Source organism: Castanea sativa, chromosome 12, assembly GCF_040712315.1.
Source record: "Castanea sativa cultivar Marrone di Chiusa Pesio chromosome 12, ASM4071231v1".
In the NCBI taxonomy this organism is placed as follows: domain Eukaryota; kingdom Viridiplantae; phylum Streptophyta; class Magnoliopsida; order Fagales; family Fagaceae; genus Castanea; species Castanea sativa.
Window position 1 is genome coordinate 14,873,560 of NC_134024.1, and position 26,439 is coordinate 14,899,998.

General features: G+C 33.5%; 1 protein-coding gene and 1 pseudogene across 1 annotated transcript; one reads left to right on the plus strand and one right to left on the minus strand.

Moving 5' to 3' along the window:
- Window positions 1-2,774: 2,774 nt before the first annotated feature.
- On the plus strand, window positions 2,775-4,668 carry LOC142619216 (gibberellin 20 oxidase 1). Its single transcript, XM_075792287.1, has 3 exons — window positions 2,775-3,479; window positions 3,586-3,907; window positions 4,042-4,668. The coding sequence occupies exons 1-3, from the start codon at window positions 2,902-2,904 to the stop codon at window positions 4,303-4,305; spliced, it is 1,164 nt and encodes a 387-aa protein (XP_075648402.1). The 5' UTR covers window positions 2,775-2,901; the 3' UTR covers window positions 4,306-4,668.
- An 18,686-nt stretch (window positions 4,669-23,354) lies between these two features.
- Window positions 23,355-24,511, minus strand: LOC142621364 (carboxylesterase 1 pseudogene; annotated as a pseudogene).
- Between the last annotated feature and the right edge of the window lie 1,928 nt (window positions 24,512-26,439).

Sequence of the window (26,439 nt, forward strand, 5' to 3'; positions counted from 1 at the left end):
AAAGATGGGGGCTATTACCTTCTGCAACCTCCCTCCGCCACTCTATCCACTGGTATCCTTGGGATTTTCAAATTTATTTGATGAAGGACTTGCTGTGCAAAAATATTGGAAGGAGTGGAAAATTATTTACCGACTATAATCACAAAAACTAGCGTATTGTTTGGTGCTTATGTTTTTGAGGATCCAAATTGGGTTTTAATCTTTGGTTCTCCAATAAGAATAGTCACAGATATTGGTTTTGGGTAACCTGCTCCCAAACCATTCATAATAGGGAGATTCATCTTGGAATGATTATCTTAGGACAATCCTAGAAATATTAATTTAAGGCTGCTTTGATGTTGAAATCTGGAAACTAAAAAAGTGTTGAGTAGCTTAAAAGCTAATATTAAAATGATTGGAAACATGATATGAATTGCTCTTGCAATCACATATATTAATTACTACTTACAGAGTCGTGAGTTTTATAATAAGAAAATTTCATTACTACAGTTTCTTTTGAACTTCAATTATAGTATACTATATTATTACATATAAATCTAAATATGCCAATAATCCCTTAGTCAAATGGAATTTTTCGATGTTTCCGATAAATATGTTCAAGGTTGGAACCTAATTTCCTCATTCAAAATTTATTAAAAAAATTCTAAACATAATCATAGCTCGTCATTATACAATTTGAATTTGAATTGATGATTGCTCAGTATAATTTAATTATCTAAAAAAATTATTCAAAGATCGAAATTAATATTGTACATCACCTGCATTGCATATATTAGAAGAACCATGAAAGACTCTAAACATAATGGGGGGAGGTAATATGAGATTAGAGTATAGGCAAGGTAGTCGGAAGATACTAAATTCAGCTAATTCCATAGTTAAAATAAGTTGAAATTGAAAAATTTTAATTTTTTAAAAAAAAGTTTAAATTGTATTCAAACAAGTTCAGTTGCTACATGTCACATACTTAAGAACCTCAAATACAAAAGTACATATCATTTAATAATAAGATTACTAAGACTTGCGTGACAAGCATTAGTGTTGAGATGAGCAACTGATCTGGTGATTAGTCAAGAGATCAAACATACCATTTTAGAAGGTGATGCAAAGGTAATCATCAATGCAGACTATGCAGTGATGGATTCCTCAAATCAGCCTAACTCGTATTTGTTGCAATTGGTGGATGATATCAGAAGCTTATTAATGCATTGATTCTATTTTTTGTTTTGGAAGATCTAGAGAGATAAAAACAAAGTTACTTGTTGCCTAGTTAAATGTGCATATAATTGTAAAATTTTTGGTGTTATAGTTAAGGCTCATTTGTTAGCAAAATGTGCTTTAGGCATCGATGATTTTTTTGTTTGGATTGAAGAGAGTCATTATTTCTTAAAATAACATTTTCTCCAGGATGTAACTGCTGCTTTTTATTCTAAATAAAATTCATAGTCGAGGAAGGGTTGTTGATGCCTTGGTCTTTGAAAAATTGGAGATTTGTATAATTTGTCTTTGTTTGGCTGAAATGATTTTTTCTTTACAGAAAAAGGATTGATTAGTCACCTGATGCTCTAAGAATCTTAAACACCCACGTTAGTGAGGGGGGAAAAAGGATTGATTAGAAAAAAGTAATAGTGTCTATTTTGAAATGACCAGCAGTTTTGATATGAAAGGGCATGTAGTAAAGTAGCAGACATAGTTAAACCATTACATGCTACTTTCTAACCATATGAAAGGGCCCTTGTTTTCGCATGGATTTACAGACCAAGATCTCTCTCTCTGTCTCTCTCTCTCTCTCACACACACACACACACATACACACACATGCACTCGGACACTCACAGAGTAGACACTTCTCCTTCCCAACCTCATACATTAGCCCTTTCCAATTACTCATATCAAATAAGTTGTTGCCCCTTCCAAATTTAAACAATGAACTTTATAAAGAAGGATAAGCATTACTTGATGCTGACTGTTAGGCTACCAAACCAAACATGAAAACCCCTAGCCCTTTAAAGTTTCAGTCATTTTGTTCCTGTGAAAAATCCTTGCGAAATATTTGTCTCTTACTTGCACACACTGCCATGTTGGATTGGCAATCATATCTTAGCCCTTGCTAATACAAAAGCTGCCTCATTGTATACTTTTGTCACAATATACAACATCCAACCCAAGTACTTGGAATGATGATTCTACAATGTCAAATTTCTCTTTTCTCATTGTAGTACTTCAAAATTTTCTGAATTTCTTCAAATTAGTAGAATGAAATTGGTGAGAGAGAGAGAGAGAGAGAGAAGTGAACTATAGAGACATATTGTAGTGGGGAAGTCATAGTCATTTCTCACATCTTGCATTAACTTTCCAATATTTTTTGTTTGGTCGGAATTTCCCAAAGGTTTTAGTAGGTTGTGTTTCCATGAAGAGGTGGCTTTCCCAGGTGGGCTTTTTAGCCATTAGGTAGAACCAACTGTTGGGACTTGAAAGTGGCATCAACAACAACACTCTTTTGCTTAAAGTGTATGTCCCAAGAGGGTGACACTAGCATTTCTCTCACCAAAAACAGCCAAAATCCCATTGGGAAACGATTTCTTGGCAACAATATTAAAGACAAATACTCCTGGAATTTGGAGCATTGGGTAAATTTTTATTTTTGCCTCCATTCAAAAACACCCCCGGGCCCCCTTGCAAATACACCACTTTACAAAGCCCTTTTTGCAAAAAAGAAAGCTTTATTTGTGAAAGCGCTTGCTATAAGATCCCAAATTATGTTCACCGATCTCCCCAATGAGGGCGGCCTTTGGCTTTTCTTTTGTCATACCTCTCAAACTTATTTCACTCCCTCTTCCTCTTTTCCCATAACATAAATACTACTGTATTCCTCTCTCTCTCTCTCTCACACAGATTTACTCTATGCTTCTAAAATTCATTAATGCAATGGCTATTGAGTGCATCACAAACATACCCTCCATGCCTCTCCCACCAAAAGAAGAACACAATGAGCAGCAAAAGCAACTAGTTTTTGATGCCTCGGTGTTCAAACACCAACAGCACATACCAGAGCAGTTCATATGGCCAGACGAGGAAAAGCCTTGTGCCAATGCACCAGAGCTTCAAGTTCCCCTTATCGACTTAAAAGGTTTCCTCTCTGGTGACCCAACTGCTGCAATGGAAGCCTCCAGACTTGTTGGCAAGGCTTGCGCAAAGCATGGATTTTTTCTTGTTGTCAATCATGGTGTTGATGATAAGCTAATTGCTGATGCTCACCAATACATGGACCACTTCTTTGAGTTGCCCATGTTAGCAAAGCAGAGAGCACAGAGGAAAGTTGGTGAGCACTGTGGTTATGCTAGTAGTTTCACTGGCAGGTTCTCCAACAAGCTACCTTGGAAAGAAACACTTTCTTTTCGCTATTCAGCTCAACCTAATTCATCCGATATAGTCCGAGACTATTTATCTAACACAATGGGTGAAGATTTCAAGCCATTTGGGTACATACAAATGCTACCTTTTTTGTTATTAGCTTTCGATTTCCATTTTTTGTTCATGCAGTTTGTACTAATTCCATTCTTTGTTGGTTGTTTTTGCTGTCATTAGGAGGGTTTACCAGGACTATTGCGAGGCCATGAGCACTCTTTCTCTGGGGATCATGGAACTCCTAGGAATGAGCCTAGGCGTAAGCCGAGCTCATTATAGGGAATATTTTGAAGAGAACGATTCGATAATGAGGCTCAACTACTATCCACCATGTCAAAAACCTGACCTTACTTTAGGTACAGGGCCTCATTGTGATCCAACTTCTTTAACCATCCTTCACCAAGACCAAGTTGGTGGACTCCAAGTGTTTGTAGACGAGGAATGGCGATCAATTAGCCCAAATTTCAATGCTTTTGTTGTTAACATCGGAGACACCTTCATGGTATGTTATATATGTTCTAGCTATTATTTTTGCAAAAGTTTGTATATAATATGAATTTGAAATCTGGAAATTTGGATTAATTGTACATGTAGAAGTTTAATTAATTAATGGGGTTTGGTGTATTTTTATTTTAGGCACTTTCAAATGGAAGATACAAGAGCTGCTTGCATAGGGCAGTGGTGAACAGCAAAACACCAAGGAAATCTCTAGCTTTCTTTTTGTGTCCAAAAAATGATAAGGTGGTAAGCCCACCAAGTGAATTGGTGGACACTTTGTGTCCACGGGTATATCCGGATTTCACATGGCCTATGCTGCTTGAATTCACACAGAAGCATTACAGGGCTGACATGAAGACCCTTGAAGTCTTTTCTAACTGGCTTCAACAGAAAAACAGCTGAAATTCCAAACAAAAGACATGGATGGCCATGCTGATGAAGAAAATGACATTGATAAAGAAGAGGAAAATGGAGGCAGAGGAAGTTGGAGTTTTTCGTTACAGAAAAGTGGTAAAGAGGACAAGGCCAAAGTTGGAGGAAAAGCCGGTTTTTACGTTTTGGGTCTGATGAAAAAATAACTTCTAGTGATGAACAAAAGCAAGACATTACCTCTTTTTTTTGTAAATCACTACAAGTAAGACAAGAGAAGGAGAAGATATATATATATATATATATATATATAAAGAACCAATAATGAGCTGCATTAATTTAACAGCTAATTTTTGTAATTTTCTTTGATAATATAGAAGGTTATCAAATATCAATAGCAATTACCTTTTAGGCTTTTTTTTTTTTTTTTTTTTTTTACCTCTATGTAAAATTGCATTGTCAAATAATCGGGACTTTAGTGTTGCAAACAACATATATTTGGGAAAGTGATGTTTGTAGCATGTTAGTTGGGTTGGGAGAGGACCTACCTAGTTACTAGGTGGTTAGGGAGGCAAAATTAATAAATAAGAAAAAGAAATCATCTCTATAATCATTTCAAACCCGACCCAAACCCAAATTCCATTCATTACAAACCGGCTTTCTTTCCATTGTGTTTTTGCACACTTGCTTTTTTGACCCTTTTGTTTAGTTCATGAAAATTTTAAGGGAAGGGAAAAAAAAAAGGGTATAGAATCAAAGGCAATTGAAATTTTCCGGTTGGAATGTTTTACTATTATGCTCGGAATATTAAATTACTATATGCAACTACACTCAAGTGTGAGACCATTATATTGAATCTGAAATATAAATTGGAAAATAAACATCAATTTTTCACTCATGTAAAGTTTTATAAAAAATGTGTCTACGAAATACCATCTTAAATAAAAATATTAAATCCATCTACTAGTACAAAAACCCAAAATACCATTCAAATTACTTTACATTACATAGATTAATAAAAAAAATTTGGTGAGGGAGGGGGGGGGGGTTGTGATAAATATGATATTCAGTTAAATTTTTTTGTTAAATCTTAATCGTGTTACATGCATTGATGCACGTGTTTTTTTCACGTCACCTATACTCTATGCTAGGACCACATTCTAAATAATGCTAGGATCATAAATAATTACATAAATTTTGCTACAACTCACCACCTGGCTAATTGTAAGTTTGTGGCAAAAGATGTGTGATTGTTTGTGGTCCTAGCATTGCGCATATCATGTCTTAAAAAATAAGGTAAAAGACAAAAATCGCCCTTGCAAGATTTTCAAAAATATCTAATTCACCTCCTAAGCACAAACCGGCAAACTGTTCTAACTAATTGCATTACCAAATCGAGAAACAAATCAACCTACGCTACAAGCCTACTACTTCTGAACCCAGTTTTATAGAAATAATGTTGTTAGCAACCATGTGAGCATAATTATTACAATAAGTCTAGAGGAGCAAGAAATTTTTTTTTCTTTTTTTCTTTTTTTTTCTTTTTACAATTGGTGTATGTTAAAGTGACATATTGTAATATGAAATGGCAAAGCCATACTTTTTTTTTAGAGGGGGCCAATGTGTAAAAACTAATATAAATTTTTTTTTTTCATAGAAATTACAAAGAAGATGAGGAGTTTTTTCAAAACCCAGGGGGGGGGGGGGAGAGAGGGGGCGTGCCCCCTCCCTCTGCCAATGATAATACGTACGAATAAAAGTGATGTTAATAACGAATCCATGTGGCCATTGTTAGACAAATGTTGTGTCATGTTCATATTTATTCCGGTTCAATGAACACAAGCCAACTCATTTCAATCAAATAAACTTAACCACATTTGTGATTTATTTATTTATTTTGGAATGAATGTACCAACTACCAACAAACAACTGAAATACAAAAAAAAAAAAAAATTAAGGGAATCAAAATATATACATAATAAAATCCCCCATAAAGTAACAATATTTTTATTTATTGTGCACCTATCATTACTCTCACTGTAAATGTAAATCTGAAGTGAATCATTTGATTCTATACTGCTGCATGATATATCATACGTCACGGCCTGCATAAACCAATAACCTTCATATGAGGCTCTTGGACCTAAAAAGGAACAGTTAAAACCAGCAATAAATCCAAAAAAGTGTAGTCCACTAGTTCAATGATTCTGAGGATTAGTTTAGAGAGCTAGAATCCATACTATCCATTGAGGATTGACAGAGCTTTCTTTTGTATTGTATTCTTCTGCAAGTGTTAATAATTTTGGTTTTATATATTCTTGTATTAATTTTTTTTTTTTCTGGACCTGCAGATTTGGAGGTTCTGTATTATAGAATGTAGTAAAGGACACTTGCGATGTTTGTCGTGGTGCTTGTCATTAAACGCTGCAACATTCTTCTGATGATATTATAAACATTATACACATAAGGAGAGACTGTAGAGGACAATATGAGTGTTTTTTTTTATATATACAAAATAGAATTTCTACTCTAACCTATACAAAATAGAATTTCAATTTAAATTCTATTCCAAATATATATCTCCAACTCTTAAATCTATATATATAAGTAATTGAGTCAGAATGCTGTGGAGGTAAGTTTTAAAGAAAGCCATGCACATGCTAGATACTAAAAAATTTAGAAAAACATGAAGATATTTAGTTTAGGTAAAATTTAGGTATGAATCCTTAGGTGGATACTACAATATACTATGTTAGGTTCTAAGGATTTAGGATCACCACCGCACACTCTTGGTGCGATGGTCACTTCACAGGTATAAATACTTGTGGAGTGTGGAGGGCAAGGGCCGGGGTCCACGTTTCTAGGAATGAGCTTCACACACATATACACTTAGATTAGGCTAGAGTAAAAATTCTATCTTATATAAAAAATATAAAAAAATGATTTAGGATCTAGATGTATTAGAACTTCAATGTGTAATGTTGACAAACCATGATCAAAACTTAGAGTCTAGATTTAGGTTGCTCAAAGTATGTGTATTGTAAATTTGGAATCAAGTAATTGCAGAAAATTACTATTCACTTTTTGCAAGGCTCGATCGATCGAAAATTATACTCGATCGATCGAAGCTCATGCAGATTTTTTTATGCAGAATTTTCCAACTCAGCCCAAGCCCATATGACGTGTAGGGTTTTATATTTTGGCTTAAGTATAAAAGAGAAAACCCTAGCCACGTTTTTAGGTTGTTGTTTATGTTGTGTGTGTGAATCTCTTGTGAGATCTAGAGATGTTTGCCTTCATACACACTTAGTGTTATCAAGATCAAGATTGATGTCGAGAGCTTGGTGATCGTTTCAGTTGCTGTATAAAGAGCTTAAAGAAATACAAGTGGTATACTTGTGGATGTTGTGGATCTGAGAAAGAATTAGTCTGTGGACTCAGAGCTATTACGTGGTCGTGGTAGTAAGTTTTCTACTCGATGTAGCAATAGGATGTTAGTGGTCTAATTCGCTATTGTAAAACTTCAATTCTTTCATAGTGGATCTGTTTTAACTTGAGAATAACTTGGTTAAATTCTCCTCGGGTTTTTTATCGGTTTGATTTTCCTGAGTTATCATATTGTTGTGTTCTTTATTTTTCGCTGCTATAATACATGATATGATTGTTATTGTTTTAACCTAGATCTGAATAATTTACCTAAGTTAATCACTTGGCTAAATAACTAGGTTAAACAGCTTGTGTTTAAGGGGTCTAAAAACGTACATACTAGATAAGCTTTCATCTTCCAACTACTTTCAAGATGGCTCTGAATGGGTGAAGCCACCCTGATCCCCAACCATAGAGTTGTAGGGTCTTGTCTAATGCTAGGAATGGAGAGCAAACATCCTTAATAGTTTTAGTGAACATCAACTCGATCATCACATATCATATTTAACCCCTAAACTTTACCTTAGTAAGGTTTACCAAGGCCTATTATTAAATATGATCACAACATATTAATAGGGCGATTGGGTATATTAACTGAGGTTCATTAAACCCATTTAAAAAGAAGAAGAAAAAAAAAACCCATATATAAGGTAAAGAAGAAATTGTCTTTCCCATTATCATACGGTGCATCAAATGAAATTTTCATAAAGAAGAGATTGTCTTTACACATATATAACTTAGTTGTTAATTGTGAGGAATAAAAGAAAGATAAAAGTTAGTTTTAAAAATAAAAATAATAAACTAATTTTATTGTTTATTTGGTAAAACATGAGACAAAATGTACAAAACTCAAATCAAAATCCAAATTTTGACTATAAATTTTTAAATAGAATGAAGCAGGTAATATTGAACTTTGATAGAGAATATAAATTTCATACACACTTTATAATGGCATTAAATAAATTAATAAAGTACTAGCAATAAACGGTATTATATACATATTTTATTAATTGGTAGGATCTAATTAATATATATAATTGAAAATTCTAGACTAAAAGAATGACTATATTCATTAAATTTCAATTTAATAGCATAATTATATTATCTTAGTATAATTTACTAAGATATTATTAAAAACCACTAATTAAGTATCTAGTATATAGTTTTCCCCCAAAAAAAAAATAATAATAACAAAAACATAATTATTTATAATTGAATTACCCTTTTGCCTTTTTATGTTTGTGGTATGTTCATTTTGGTCCCTTAAGTTTTAAAATTTTCATTTTAGTCACCAAGTTTTTTTCTAAAATTATTATTCTCTCCAAATGTGTTACACTAACTTTCCTTCATATAAGCATTATCTGAGCATTATTTAATGTCACCTATGTCATCAACCTTATCATCTTGAGCATTATTTAATCTAACTCAAACTTTAGCTATTAACGAAATAAAATTAGTTATTTCCCATTTTTTGAGATTTTCTGATCTATTTGACATGGTTTCATGTGCCTAGTGGTCAAAAGTGGTCCAATTGTTCTTTGGAAGGATATAACCCTTAATTAGTATCATTTCATAAAGCCTATTGATTTAAATCCTCACTACATCTATAAATAGAGGCATGTTAAATTATTTCCTACAAGAGATGCAATATTTTCTGCATACCAAATTTTATATAAGTGCTTGAGTATTTTCAAAATCGCTATATGCAATAACTTAGGCTTTGTTGTATCCTAGAGACTGATTGCCTGTAACTCTTAGCAAACTCTTTGGAGCGAGGGCAATCCAAGTCTTAAAGACAGCGACTACACGCCTTAAAGTCTTTAATCATCATTCTCCCTTCCCCCACTATCCACAACAAACACAATCCCATTTCACTAGATTAGAAAACCTCATTGAGACCAAATTTCCAACACCTTAAGTACATAACCCCAAAATAAAACCTAAATGAGTCCCAAACCAACCCTATGCACATATTCTATCATACACGCATATCTTGGACACAACTCACGACGATCAAGCCATCATCAAACCCAAATCATACACAATCCACTAATCGATAGATCTCGATCATCACACAGTGCAAAGTTATCATCAAAATTAGATCATTCACACACTGCCAACTTATATAGAAAATCCCAACATCAAGACCCAACTATGACCTAACTCTTCAAAATGTGAAGCCTCTATATTCATTGTTTGAAAGGTGATGATGCTTTTCTTCCTCTCTAGATGATCATTCAAGACTCGATGAAATGCATTCACGAAAATAGAGATGGAGACAAAGGCATGTAGGTTGAATGCAACGACAATGGTGCCAAGAGAGTCTTTACGAGGTTTTGAGGGTGAAGAAGAGGGGTGTTGTTGATGGAGCATGATGGCTTATTAGGGCTTAACCAAGATGTACAAACTAAATGCCATGAAAATGATAAGCAGAGAGAGGTCTTTTAGGCTCCTCTTGGGAGTTCATAAAGGAATGGAATGAAATGATCATAAGCAAATGAAAATGAATGGAATGGAATGGAATGTATTTAAGTAAGGAAAAAGAATGGAAAAGAATGGAATGGAATGGAATTAAGTAACCTTGATTGGATGTTTTAAAATAAAGGAATGAAAATGAATAGAATGTAAGTAATCTTGTTTGGGAGTAACATGGATGGAATGGAATGAAATCATTTATGATAATATTACTATTAGATCCCTATTTTAAAATAAAGGGTTGAATATATAGGGATATTTTGGGAGTTTTAGTAAAAAATTCATTAAATCTAATTTCATTCCCTCCCATTCCTCCCAATTTCGGGGGGAATGATAATTTGAGGTTTTAAGGGAATAGAGAGGAATGAGTGTTTCCTTCTATCCATTTCATTCCCTCCATTAAAACTCCCAAACAAAGGGAGGGAAGAATATTCTAAAATTATTCTTTTCATTCCATTCCATTCCCTCCTCCCAAGTAAAGCCTTAGCCATTAGAGAGAAAGAGAGAGAGAGAGATATGGTCATATGATTAGGCCCTAATGTGAAACTTGATGGACAAATTTTTTTTTTTTTTTTTTTTTGAGGGAGCTTGATGGACTAATTAGTTATGGGAATGGATGACATGTTATAATTTCAAATTGTTTACATTTGCTTATTTAAATTTCACACACACACATTATAATGGCATTAAATAAATAACGTACTAGGAATAAACAGTATTATATACATATTTTATTAATTGGTGGGGTCTAATTAATAAATTTAATTAGCTATTTATATAAACTTTGAGTATAATAGAAAGGTTTAGCATATGCCTCCAACATGTTAATTAATTTCTACATTTTGTTGTCAATGAGACTAAATAGTAAATACAATTTGACAATCTAGCGGGATTGGCCAAGTGGTTGGGTACTTGGTCTCAAAGTGGCTGTCTTAGATTTTCTTTGTTTTTCTCTCTCTCCACAAAGCACAAAGGCACAGCCGCCACAAGTAAGGACAATGACACTCCCATTCCCGTACTACCTTCCAAAAGGCCCGCATCACGTGGAAACCATTTGTTGTTTGTTCTGGCATCACTTCTCATATCCAACTATCCAAACAAAACATTTTGTGCACAAAACAATTAATTCTTTCACATAAAACGACATTTTTTGGGATTTTTATCATAGATTGGATGCCCGACCTATTCTACCTTCTTCTCCTATCTATCTGTACCTTTTCTTGTTTTCTTGCTTCTTCCACTGTTTTAACCTGTTGATTAACATTAAACATCTACATGTTTGAGTGCTCATTGATTATGTGTACATGTTTCTTAATGCTTTTATATATATATATATATATATATATATATATATATATATATATATATATATATATATCACATTGATTATCTGCCATACACTACTACTGCATAGATTAATTTTGTGCCAACTGCCAACTGCCAACAGAGCGTGCCTTCAATTAATTTTTCCACTTTACCCACCATTGGAGAAACTAAATTATTTTATTTCCAAAGAATAACATACTTTAACCTAAACCATCAAAGGGGATTAATAAATATCTCTACAATCAATATAATGAACCCTACATAAGTTGTCAAATTTTGTTCCTATTACCCAAGGACCTTAGAAATCTGCCAAGGTTCCTGCTAAACGAGTGTCCTAAAATACACATTAAAAAATAGCAAATATTTAATAACAAGTTACAATGTACACTTTCCAAAAAGAAAAATAAACTTTTTTTTTTAATTTTATAATTCGATAGTTGAGGGATGAGAAATTTGAACAATAATTGCCTCCTAGCATACCTTAAAAAGAAAAGATAACTTCACCTTAAAAGAAATAATATACTCCCTCTATCCGAGTTTGTTTGTCCTCTATTCTATATTGGGATGTCCCAAAATGTTGTCCTGTTTTTAAAAATAAAATTAATTAATTTACTAATATTCCTATTATACCCCTACTTTATTTTCAAAACTATTTGAAAAGAAAACTAACAAATATTTTAAAAAATCAATTTAATTAGGACACCTTTTTAGTTGCCTCATTAAGAATAACTCTTTTTTTTTTTTAAACTGATAAATTTATTTAAGGGCAATTTTGTAAATTTATACAATTTTATAAGGCAGACAAGGCAATAAATAATATTTTCTTAAAAATTTTAACTTTTCAAACATGACAAACAAAGTGAGACAAATGGAGTATCATATATTAATTACATTAAGACCTCTAGAACAACTTGGCTATTGATTTTAACTGATTAATTCAAATCCAGTTTGTAAGTATCATGGATAACACAACGGTAAATAAACCACAACACACACACAAGACGTGATGTGATTATGAACTATGGAGAGAAACCCATCAAGGATAAAAATTCTCCGAGGCCTAACCTAGTAAGCGGAATCCACTATAAAGATAGTTGCAGTGCATAAAGACATACAAAATATCCAGTTATGCAATGTACATGTACTTGAGCCTCTAGCTCTTGCTAGCAACAAACTACATCATTGTTTCTCTTCAGGGTCCCCAAACGCAAGTTGCAACGTAGACTACAAAACTGATCACTCGAACACTTCAAGGTCTCTTGAGATTTCTAATAATGATCTTTGTGGTTTTCAACCATCCAAAAGCACTCAAGCTCTCACTCAGTGTTTTTTGTGAAATTCTCCTCTTAATGATGTTCAGTGGGAGAGGGTGAAGGTATAAGAGAATATATGCTTTCTCTCAAAGGTTATAGAAGTCTCTACCTTCGTTCTCTGGGGATTAGGGTTTATTTTTCTTTTTTATAGTAAATACAAATCAATGGGTGGATGGTTACTCTTCAATTCAGAATTTCTATTATGGCAAGTTTTTAGGTAGCTCGCTCTATTGAGGTGATAGGCAGCTGTTGAGCGAGCCACTCTATGGCTCAATTTAATTTACTCCCCTGACATCTCACTTGACACTTTAGACTTCATTCGATCTAGATCTTAAACCCTCTCTTTAAGATCTTCTTCCTTGATTACAACTCAAATGAAAAAGTTACATGGAAATCAATGCAAATAAATTTGAAACTATGACATGGAATTTGCCAACTCTAAATTTGTTGGGTTAAAATGAATTGACCCCTTGCAAATTAATTAATTACCCAAGTTAATTAATTAGATCAAATTACATGCAATGGCGTGGTAGCACAAACAAATCACCAACTAAATTAAATGCAACGGAAAATAAATTTGACACGGGCAATTTGTTTACGAATAGGGAAAACCACCGAGGCAAAAACTTACCGGGTGAATTTAAGGTCACCACTTCCAAGAATCCACTATTATCAATCACAAGTAGTTACAAGTATAAGAAATCTTACCAAACCTTATGGTCTATCCCGAAATACCAACCTATAGTTGAACTCTTACTCCAATACCCAATTTGACTTGTGTTGTAGCGGCAATCTTTCCGTTCAATGCACGAATCTCATTACGTGACTAATCAATGATGCACGAATCCCAGTACGTGACTAACTCCAGCAACTTGAAGAAGATGTTGGCTACAAAGTTCTTCAGTTCATCAACAATGAAGATCAAGAAGCTCCTTGATCACAAAACCCTTGGCGTAAAGACGCAGTAACTTCTACAGAGAGAATAATGAACTAGGTTACAATCTGCTTGTATTCTCTTAGCATCCACTTGTAACGGCCTTTAAAATAAGCCTTATATATGTCTAGAGTTGTGAGAAAAGAAACCTTACACAAATACATAAGCTAGGCCTGAAAATTAGATCTAGAACATCTGATTTCATAAGTTTCGACAAAAACAGCTTGTGTCGAGTTTCAACATTAAATCTCAATAGAAAGAATTTTGTCGAGATATCTGTCGAGCTTTAATGAACAGCTCTTCTTCACTTGTTTCTTAGTCAGATCTTCATGACTTTAACACTTGACTTGAACAACATGTTTCTTGAAGTCTTAAACTCATCTTAGATCTACCCAATTACAAGTAAAGTGCATTTTGTCAAAGAATAAACCAATTACATAAAATATGTCCCTAACAAAATTGACCCTAACACTATATAAGAATTTGTATGCATCATCTTTGCGCACAATTTACAATTTTCATTAAATTCCTATTCCTATTCCTTTTCCTCCCTAATAAAGTTGTTTAGACTAAGAGGTGCAAATCTAATTAGGAAGCATAGACCCTAGCTCAATATCTAGAAAATATCAAAACAGAAACTACAAAAATGTTATATTTACGTGCTTATACTCAAAATTTGGGTTACGTTCAATGAGTTGCTATTCTTGACGGTTAAGAAATGAGTGACAATAAAGGGAAAAATTAACATATATAGTTATATACCAATCTATTCTGCTATTATAATGGGTTCATATTAATAGAGTTGTTGCACTTATTATTATTTTGTAGTTGGATCTATAGGTGATGAGACTTTGCCCACAAATGTTTCAATGCTTTTATGGAAAGAAGGATTGATAGGATCAAGATCTTTTAGAGTTTATGGGGTACTCTACCACATAGGATTTTAAAATTTATGATCAACTAAATTAAATGGATTTAAAATCCTCGGCCTCAAGTTCATTGGACTCCACCATCAATAGGTTTGGTCAAAATAAATTTTGATGGAGCCATGTTTAACGAGTCGAACCAAGCTGGCATTAGGGTGATCATCAGAAATGAAAGGGGTTTTGTGGTAGCTACTTTATCTTAGAACGTACTTCCTCATTCAGTGGCTGATATCGAAGTTATGGTAGGAGTTTGCACGTTAAATAGGTATCTCGGATGCAGTCTTAGAAGGTGACTCCAAGTTCATCATCTCTGCGTTAAATTCATTTACCTCTTCTCTGGCATCCTATGGCCATTTAATTGCAGATGCAAAATCTGTTGGGCTTTATACCCTAAAATTCAATTTATTGGCATGTCATAAATAATTAAAAAAATTTTAATTATATGAGATTATTTGTAAATGAAGTAATGAGACATTATCATAGTCCTTGAAGCATATTGTATGTGATTTATGTGATTTAGTCATAGAAGATATAAATCACAAATTTCTTGTAAACTCAAAATGTAGTTAGTAGTCGGTGATGAAATTGGGCGTTTCATCTACAAAGATTATAACACATTAACTAAGATGGTTTTTCTTGATAATAGAAGTGGAGACTTCTAGTTGATGAATTGATGTGTCTTAAGTATTAAGACATATTGAACTGGACCACTTTGAGATTAATTATTCAATCAACAACTGCCACCTGAATGATTAATCTCACAACTTCTAATTTCATAGAATCTCAATCCTAAGAAGATAGTGAACCTGATCATGAAATGTAGGTTACTTTGATACATCAGAAGTGAGATCTAATATTAACGGTCAAAACCTCAGTATGTTGGGTAACTACACGTAGTGTTAAGGAAACACATATTCTCAATATAGAATCCATAATCTCTTTTTATAGAGACACGAAATATTCCGTTGAGATAAGTTTAATGGGAACTGATTATTCAGGGCGCTCACTTTAGTAAGGAATTACTAAAGTTTATATTTATTGAAATTGGATTTCAATAAATATGAATAACTAAAAGATTAAACTGGGTACTCAAGGATAAAATAGTTGTTTACAAAGTGACAGTTCATTATGACTTTGTTCACTATGGATATTTCATGGAGGGTCAAATGGTATCATTAGAGTCTTGAAATATAATTTATTAATAAGGTCTAGAGTACAATTATATTTATATAGTGGTATTAAATATAATTAATAGTAATTTTGGACTTATCAAAAGTTGGCAGATAAGCCTAAGGCCCATTGGAGTTAGAGTATTATTTGTTCCCTTTGGTCTCATCTCAAGCTGCAAACTAAAATCCAATTAGGCAGACCTAAAAGGCTAACCCAATTAGATAATCAGTTTTTATTTAATAAGAGTTATTAAATAAAGTAACTACCAAGGGTAGTTAATATGTACATATGATTAAAAGAAAAGAAAACAGTTTTTTCTCAACAGCGTCTTTGGAATACCTTTTTTCAAAGGAAAATTAATGTACATAAAGACTGATTGAGAGACCACTCTTCTCGGACACCATGTAGAATTGGGATGTTGATTAAAGGTATTCTCAAGTCTTGGTTTTGAATTTCACTGCATCAAGGTACGCTTTCTATTCTTTATTCTAGAATTTAAGGTTACATGTTCTCTCTCATGAATCAAGTATATTCGTGTTTGTTGCTTCCGCTATGTGTTTTCTATAAGATGCAAAACCTGATTTTCCAACAAAATCTTATGCGGAATTCTATAGACACATTATCTTCTCTCATGTACATCGTCAAGGAAATTTCGATGCTCATAACCTAGCTAGACATGCTATTTATGTCATAGATTCTTCAGTGTAAATGGAGGATGTTCCTTCTCACTGCTCTGCTATCATCCAAGCTAACATGGCTTTTCTTTAATGCAATTATCAGCTTTCTTCACCCAAAAAAAAAAATCTTAGATAAGCTCAATCATGATCAAATGCTTGGACTTTTAGATTTTCCTACTTTCGAAGAAATTACATAATCCTCATGGTAGACCACGTCATTTGTCCACCATTTCACTAAAAAACTCACACATGTTTAAAAATGCTATCAGAAAAAAAAAATTTTAATAGAAACTACTTAGCAATTTAAAATAGGTGGGAGTCTTTTAGTAAAATAGTAAACAAATGACATGGTCAACCACGAGCATCTTATAATTTCTCCCATTTTCGCCTAAAAACTTGACTAATAACATGAAACCTGTTGCTTTTACAGTTTTACTACATTTGAGAAAGTGTTTGCTTTCATAATCAATATTACAAACCGTCAAAACTTTTCAATCATAGGAGATATCCAACGTGATAATTGACAAAGCCAATGTACACGAGGAACCTCAGTAGTGCTTCGATGCATGCAACAAAACCTTTTTCTCCATTTTATAATTGAAATGGACAAACTTTTCTTTTTCTTTTTATCGGTTGTTGTGTCATTATGATCATATGATAGGAGACATTTAAGTGGAAAACAAAAATTAAAGTAATAAACCAAACATTACAATTATAATCTCGTATAGATAAAAAGTATTAAGAAAATAATAAAACAAGAATTCAACTTACTGAATCTTATATAGTTCCCGTGGCAGCAAGTCTTTAATTAGTCTTCAAAATTTTTTCTTGAATTCATTAATTAAACTAATTTCTTGAAAATAAATAAGATATTGAAATTCTAGTATGACAAATCCATTCAAAAGACTTCTTTTCTAATTAATTTTCAAAGCTTAAACACTTATCTTTACTTCATATACATCTTTATCAAATCGAGCTCTAGGGCTGCTACATTTTCGTCTTTTTGTTGCTTTAATTAATATATACTTTGTTATGTCATTTTCTTGGCAAGCGACAAAACAAGAATAATTTTGCAATGGTCATAACTCATAAGAAAAACATTGGAAATAGTTGTCAAAAGAAGAAGAAAAAAAAAAAAACAAAGACATTGTAAATAAGAGTACCCTTTATTTTTATTGTTGAGTTGATAAATATTTAAACAATTGCTTGCAAATATAATCGACAAGATTAGATTAGCTCACTTTTGGGGTTGGTCAAGTTAGTGAGCTATTACACCAAGTCACGACAAAGAGCTCGATCAGATCGAGTTGTGAGAACTCTTTTTCTATTCGAATTAATTAATTAGTGGTATTTAACAGTGCAACCCAATTTCATAATTACGTGCCAGGATGTCAAACACACATAACAGTTAAAACAATCACAACAAAATCTTATTTCTTCTATTTTTTTTGTCCTTTCTTTCGGCAATTTAGTGTGACAGAGAAATGGGGTTGTGATCATATCGTTTGGGGAACACGACGAAGTGCTTATTACATGCAATCCTCATATCTCTTATCTTCTTTACACACTCTTAGAATAACAGTAATTTTACATTATTATTTTAACATAGAATTCTCGTAATATATGGTAGGGTTAGAGATTGCCACGTAACAAAAACAAAAACAAAAATACTAAAAAAATGTCTAATATTATTGTATGTGAAAAGTGAAAACGACTTATGTCTATACTTGCATGTCAATGCATGTAGAGCTCCTATCACCATGAAAATGAACCTCTTTATAATCTCATTGGGTTTTTTTTTTTTTTTTTTTATTTGATAAACATTATGGCTGCAAGAGAAGTCATTTTTTAGATTTTGAAATGTCGTTTCCTGCCAAGTAATAAACATTTAAAGTGAAACTTAGTTTGGGTGTGCTACCCCAATAATAATGGTTAATACTAATGAGCTCTCATTGGGTACTTTAAGATTGATTTTATTTTGGCTGAATGACACTTTATGAGTGATGTATACACATTTGTTGTTAATGAACATATAGAGTTTGTCTGGATATTGAGATGTGGTTTCAAATATATAATTTTTTCCTTTATAATGACAAAAGTGGTTGGCATGCCCTACGTGTGTAAAGCGACATTTTTTGGTTTTAAACTAGTCTCTGTGTTTTCCTTTCTTTTTCTTTTTTGACAAGCTTTTTTGACTAATTCAAACTATCTTGGAGACTCCCTTCAATTAAGGTTGTGCTTGTTATCATTACAGAAAAATGTACTATATCCAAATTTTCAAAGATTGAGAATGAATTTTGAAAGAAAAATTGTTTTCTTGTTTGTTTTTCAACTCTACTTTGTAATAGATTTTGAAAACACATTGTCTAAAAATAGCATTTAGTACTCCCTATACCTCCAACAATCAAAACATGAAATCGTAGCATGTTTTCCCTAATGAAAATTTTCTTGCCTAACTTTATAGTACAATGGTTTAGAATAGATCTTTTACTCTCTAGCAACTAGTTTTCTTTGCTAATGCATGTGAAGAAATCAAATAAAATCTCTTGCAGTACTATAAACATTGGAAAAACAATAATTTACTTGAGAATTTCTTAAGTGATTAATTATTATTGGTGTAAGCGCACAATTTATACCTACACCCAAACATGTGATGGGTTCAGGCCCAAATGGCCTTATACAATCAAATTTATAGAGGGTGGACTCGAAACCTAGGTCTTATGGATGTTGGACTACAGATAGAGGGCTAGGATGCCACCTCACACACAATCAAAAGATGAAAACATTAAGAAATCCTCCTTGGACGTAAGCCGAGGAAGTTTTAAATAGATATTCTTTCTTTGAACAATAGACTAAAGTTGAAGATCCCGTATACAGTACTTTCTTTCTCCCTTTTATCTCTCGTCCCTTTTTCACCATGCCCTTTCTTTTTCTTTTATATCATTCTTCTTCTTCTTCCCTTCCTCCTCCACGTATAGCAAAAACTTACCCTATTAGATACTTGTCACATCCACCTCCCTCTGGAAGTCCTTAAACAATAGCTGAAAGGCTGATCTCCACTGTTCAAAGGTCATTTCTCCATTAATGTGGCCAGAGAGGTAGGTGCAGGGTCTTTAATGCGGTGGTAGCAGTTTTTCCCCTGATATTTTTTTATACGTTCCTCCTCTTTAGGATTATATAAAACACATCTTTACCCACATAACCTTCCAGAATTCTCCTCCTAAACATCACGACGTGTCGTGCAATCACTACTGAACTCATCCGAGGAGATGTTTTTCCTCGAACATTCTCATCTTGCTCTTCTAGCAGGATCAAACTTATGGGCCTCCAAGAATCTTCTCGGACAGGCTTATACCACCAATACCAAGCCCAAAGCCCAAATACTTGTTCTAATCATACTACCCCCACAATTGGGTTTTATTATCATATAACATACATTAGTAAACTATTTTATTAAAAAAAATTATAAAAAAATGGCTAAACTTTTTTAACAAATTTTTCATAAAAAGTTTATAAATATGAATAATTAATGTATGTCTTACATTAACCAGACCCATTATTATTTAGGCAAAAATGTAAAACTGACCCTCTAACTTTTAGTCTTTTTCATTTCAGTCCTCTAACTTTTAGTTTTGTCATTTCAATTCTCTAACTTTCAATTGTTGTCAATTTAGTACTCCGTTAAACTTCAGTTATGTCATGTCGTTAATTTAGCCAAAACAACGTCGTTTTGGCTCTTTTTAAAAAAAAATCATAATTTAAAGAAAATTAAAAAAAAACTAATATTAAAAAAAAAATACAAAACGTAAAGAACCCGAAAATGAAAAACCTCTATACCTTCAAGATGGAGACGAGTCACTATTGGGAGTCGATTTTGTCGAAATGCTTTCGCCAACGATCCCAATTCCAATCTTCTTCTTCACGTCATTTCTCTTCGTTGTCGGCAGCAGCGATTCCGATGTCTTTGTGAAGATCGTTCGGGCGAGGATTGAAGAAAGAATCGAAGGTCTTGATTGCACTCTTGAGGAGCGAGTCCCACCGCAAGTTATCAGAGGAAGAGGAGGAGGAGTTGTGATGGCAGCGATAGAGGGCAAAGTCGAAAAGCTGAGAAAGGAATGGTGGAGAAGAGGAGGAAGGGCAGTTTGGTCTTTTGAGATAAGGGTGGGAGGGGATTTTGGTGTTTGGGAAGGTAAGGTTGTGAGATGTAAATTTTAGTGAGTGATTTGGGTGTGGAATGATTCCTCGGTTTTTTTTTTTAATATCAATTTTTTTTTAATTTTCTTTAAATTCCGAAATTTACTATAAAAAAAAAAAGTCAAAACGACATCGTTTTGGCTCAATTTACAGCAGGACATAACTGGAGTTTAATGGAGTACTAAATTGACAACAATTGAAAATTAGAGGACTGAAATGACAAAACTAAAAGTTAAAGGACTGAAATGAAAAAGACTGAAAGTTAAAGGGTCAGTTTTGCATTTTTGCTTATTATTTAAGTCATTATCCCATCCTGTACCACTTGTACCACAACACCGTCAAGGTTGAAATTGATGTTGAGAATCTCATGCGATTTATGGACCAATGGATCGATGTTTATACGTGTACCTATAGAAACCATGCATAGTTGCAAAATTAAGCTACATCTCTGTCATGCATACTGACAACAAAAGGAGATAAAGAAATTAAAGAGATTGTTTATAAAGAAATGAAAAAAAAAAAAACAAAAAAAAAAAACATCCTCCAAAAGTTAAGCTGATTATATCAAACACTCCTTTTTTGTCTGACTGACTCATCTCAATCCATATAGCTAGAAGTTGATAGAAGCTGCAGATATATGGGCGGTGGCGGTGACTGTGGCAAAGTGGTGACGTGTACCAGTAGCACATGATAACAAGAAAAACCATATGATTAAGATATATAGGGAAAAAAAGACCATATTAATAGATATTTCTCCTGGCTTTGATAGTGATGCATGCATGTAGACCAAAATATGGGGTTGATATTTTATAATTTTTAGAATTTAATTTCCTTAATTTCAAATGCTTTTAAGGTTTTTCTAATTCAATTAGAGTTATTCTATATACTATATATATTAATTAGAATTTGTTAGAAATATTTTACTTGAAAAATTAGCTTTATAGAATTTTTAAATAGGATTATAGTAAGTAAAATGAAAATAATAATTCGTATTCAAATAAATTTATTTCCTTTAAGAGTTTGCATTTAGCTAGAATAAGATATAATATCTTCATGCTATTATGTTTTATGCAAATTGGTATTAGAACTTGTTGGTATTGTGATATAGAAAAAGATCAAGATGAAAGAAACCACTTATTTACGGTGATTGTGGGATGTAGATCCTTGAGGTAGTGAATCGCGCTAACAAACAAGAATTAATTAACCATGGAATCTATGAGATTCGTGACATACTCATTTATCCATGTTTGAATGGTAAGAAAGATCATGAAGATGGTAGGCATACGTGTACGAAGGATTGAGCTCATGGCGAACTTATATATCCACATGTTCTTAATTTTAATGATGTTCCATGATTTGATGGTATATCATATAAAGAAGACTTTTCATAGATTGAATCATTGATCTAGAATATTACTTCAATTATGCTTTTAAGGTACTATTTGTAAATGCAAAGATCCTAAAAGAATTTAAGATATTATTTGTAACAAACAAGCTTGAGAGTTATGTAGCAGATCAAAGTTGTTGTTTCGTTTGGCACATTAAATAAAAATATAAGTTATATACATATATTTTTTTGTTGGGATGGGACTCTCCTTAATTCTTTTAACAAGTTTTTTTAAAAATAATTAATTAATTAATGTGGGCTCAGTTAGTTCAACTGATAAAGTCTTTGATAATTGAATAAGGGATCTAAGGTCAATTCTCGTCTACACCAAAAACCGATTAGGTATTTTAGTCTAATGATAAAAAGTTATTATTAGGAGCAGATGTCATAGATTGAAACTCTTTAAAAAAAAATTAAATAAATAAATGAACTACACAATGGGTAGTCCATCAAGATGCCACGATTGAGCCCAAAGTAGGCCCATCACTTGGTCTTGTATGGTTTCCAATTTTCCTTAGTTCAAAACCAAATAGAGGACTCGTACATCGCCGGGGAGGGGGGGAGGGGAAGCAATTTAGGATTTTTTTTTGCTAAGAATGGAAGTCTAAAAAGAAGACTTTTTATATAGGAGATGGTATCTCATGTGTCTGGTGCATGAAACTTATGTCTCACTGACATGTGGACTCCACACTTGCGTGTGTGAAAGCAATTTAAGATTTTTTTTTTTTTTTTTCATTGCTAAGAATAAAAGTCTGGAAAGAGGACTTGTTATTTAGGAGATGGTATCTCATGTGTCCACATGTCAGTGAGACATAAGTCTTATAAGTTGTGCGCATACAAAAATTAGAAGTTATTTATAGACTTTGCACTTTGCAGAGAGCATTGGTATACATCACCATTTTTTTTTTTTTTTTTGGGTACTTACTCAGCCTAGGTAAACCCATTTCTATACTTGGAAAAAGACTAACCATTTCTTTTTTATTTGGGCATGGACTGATGGACATACCAGTCTTGGGCTAGCCCAACTAAAATTCATGGATAGTGACAATTGACATAGATCAGAAAGTTTCACCTGTTATTCTTTTCCTTAAAATATAAATTATTTTCCAAATAAATCCCTTTTATTCCTAACTTAAACAAATACTATATCAGTGAAATTTGTAAATTTGACTTGCTTATATGGATTCTTCACCTTTCACATTAAAAGAAGAAAAGGACTATGCCCAGTATAACAATTCAAATTCCAAACAAATTCTCAACATAATAATACCAATGACAGAAATCATAAGTTTTTTTTTTTTTAATTAACATAAACATACAAATTGCTTATTGTTATAAGCTATAAGCCAAATTTTGTTGATTTTTGTATTAACTGAAAGCAATCATTTATAAATTAACACCACCAGCTGTCATTTCTAAGTAGCCACCTAAGAAAATATGAATCCTTTAAGCACTGCATGCAGTGCCTCAGCCTTGGAGGGCTCAGTGACATGCACCATATGATAATCTCCTACACTAAAATGACCCACTACTTGTACACCCTTTGCCTCCAACATTTTGAGCAGCTCAATTTGACGATCAAATAGTGGGTCCCCATCACAACCAGTTACCAAAACCTTCCACCCCAGCCGTTTGATCTGGTCTAAAAGTTCTGACCCACCCATCACCGTTGGATTGCAATACTCGTGATCACGGTCAACTCCGATTGGTAAGGACAAGTCCCACATCAAATCAAGTACACTTTGGGGCAGCCTAGGGTCATTGACCAACCTCAATTCTGACCCAGTTCTCTGGGTGCCACCAAAAAATGGTTGGTACAATATTAGCCCTTTAATCATCATCAACGGCTCAAAATGGTCCACTTCTGCAGCTGCACGTAGTCCTGCGTGGTAGGCTATATTACCCCCTGAGCTACTTCCCATAATGTAACAGTTGGAGAAATCAGCATAATCTTTCAACCACTTATCATGGGTGGTTTTGATCCAGTGCAACGCTTCCACAGCATCATTATATGCAGCTGGCAGGCGGTACTCAACCGATGCGATGACCAAGTGGAGGTCAACCACAATTTTTGTGCAAAAATTGTGAAAAATTGTTGAGGCTGCACTGCAATGTATGAACCCTCCCGCATGGTAGTATACTAGGAGGGGTAGTTTTTTCTTTGAGAAAGTATCCGGTGTGTTTCCAGGTATGAATATTCGTACCCAAGTGTTTTTTGATTGGTTGATGTGGATGTCTTTGGAGAGAACTAGGGTGGGGTGGTCTAGATCTTGTGTAGCTAAGGTGTTTGGATATCTGTTGGGGTTACGTGTGATCGTGCCATCTAGATTGTTAATAATTTGTAGATATTCATAAGCATCAACGATGGGATTTGAAGACACAATTTCACTTGACATTGTAGCTCCTTACTCTCTCTAATAATTTTTGAGCTTGAGATGTCTTGAGGTATAACGTTGGTTATATGGTATTGTAGGCTTGGAGCACACGCATGAAATGCGTAAAAGATATAAAAGATTATGTATAAAATTGATTTAAATTTGGAAATAGTCAAAGAAGAGGTAGACAAGTGATTTAACATATTCATGTAAAGAAGAAATTTACTTGGAGAAGAAGGTGGTATTTGATTAATTAGTTTGTAGGCAATTAAACGACAGAAATGAATGATGTGGGATCACATTTCGTTTGAAGAATTTAGTAGAATATTCAATCTTTCTATTGTTTGAATTTAGTAGCAAATGTTTATATCAATGGCAAATCAAGAAATGAGCATAGAAATATTGACCCAATTTGTTTCAATATAAGAAAATATTCCAATTAATTGTGGCTTCTTCGCAATGTATTCGAAACCTACACATATACTAATAAAATGGGCAGCAGTTATGATTGACTGCTAGAAGAAAGCAATCGTAAAAAGAAATTTAAAAAACGTCTGCAATGTCACAATTCGAACTGAAGTGTTTTCATTTGCAACATATTGCACATTCCTAAGAGCTCACTCTAGGCTAGAAAGCCTATAAGGTCACCTAAGTTTCACACGACTGTATTCTAACAATAACAATATATAAAACCTTAATTAAGCTCAAAATTTTGAAAAAAAAAAGCTAGTGCTACTTAATTAACAGTTAAAACTCCTGGACCGGATAGGATGCCTTCGTTGTTCTATCAGACATACTGGACGGATGTAGGTATGGATGTTACTCAGGCTGTGCTTTCTAGCTTAAATTCAGGGTCTATTCTTAAATCTATTAATCATACATTCATCACTTTAATCCCTAAAGTTCAAAATCCGGAGAAAGTTACTGATTTTAGACCTATAAGTCTTTGTAACGTAATTTACAAAATAATCAATAAGGTGTTAGCCAATCGTCTTAAGCCTGTGCTTCATTCCATTATTTCAGAAACACAAAGTGTTTTTTTTGCAAATAGATTGATTACGAATAATATTTTAATTGCTTTTGAGTCCTTACATCATATGAAGACCACTTGTTCGGGGAAGAAGGGGTTTATGGCTATGAAGTTGGATATGAGCAAAACTTATGATAGGGTGGAATGGGTTTTTCTTAAGCAAATTCTTCTTAAATTGGGATTTTAGGAATCTTGGGTGGACTTGATTATGGAGTGTATTACAACAGTTTCGTACTCTATTCTTGTGAATGGTGAACCAAAGGGTATGATCACACCGTCAAGGGGTTTGCGGCAAGGAGATCCCTTTTCTCCTTATTTATTCTTGTCTTGTGCGGAGGGTTGAAATGCCTTGTTATGTGATGCGGCATCCTGGGGAGATATTCAGGGATTCTCTATTTGTAGGAATGGTCCCAAACTAACACATTTATTTTTTGCCGATGATTGTCTGATTTTTTGCAGATCTACCTCGGAGGAATGTCATAAAATTCAAGAGTTGCTTGGGTACTATGAAGTGGCATCCGGTCAAATGATTAATAAGGAGAAAACGACTCTTTTCTTTAGCAGGAATACTGAAGAGTCCTCTCAGATGGCTATCCAAGTAGCTTTACAGGTCCCGGCTATTCGTCACTATGATAAGTATTTGGGGCTGCCTTCTTTTGTTGGTAGGAATAGAAAGCATGCTTCACTAAGATCAAAGAGAGAATTTGGGCTCGAATGCAAGGGTGGAAGGAGAAGTTGTTGTCTCAGGCTGGTAAAGAGGTCATGATAAAAGCTGTGGTTCAATCTATTCCAATTTACTCTATGAATGTTTTTAAATTACCGGGTGCGGGGGGGGGGGGGTGGGGGTGGGTGTTATGTAAGGCTATTGAGACAATGATTCGGAAATTTTGGTGGGTAATGGTGAGACTAAGAAGATTCATTGGGCAAAGTGGAG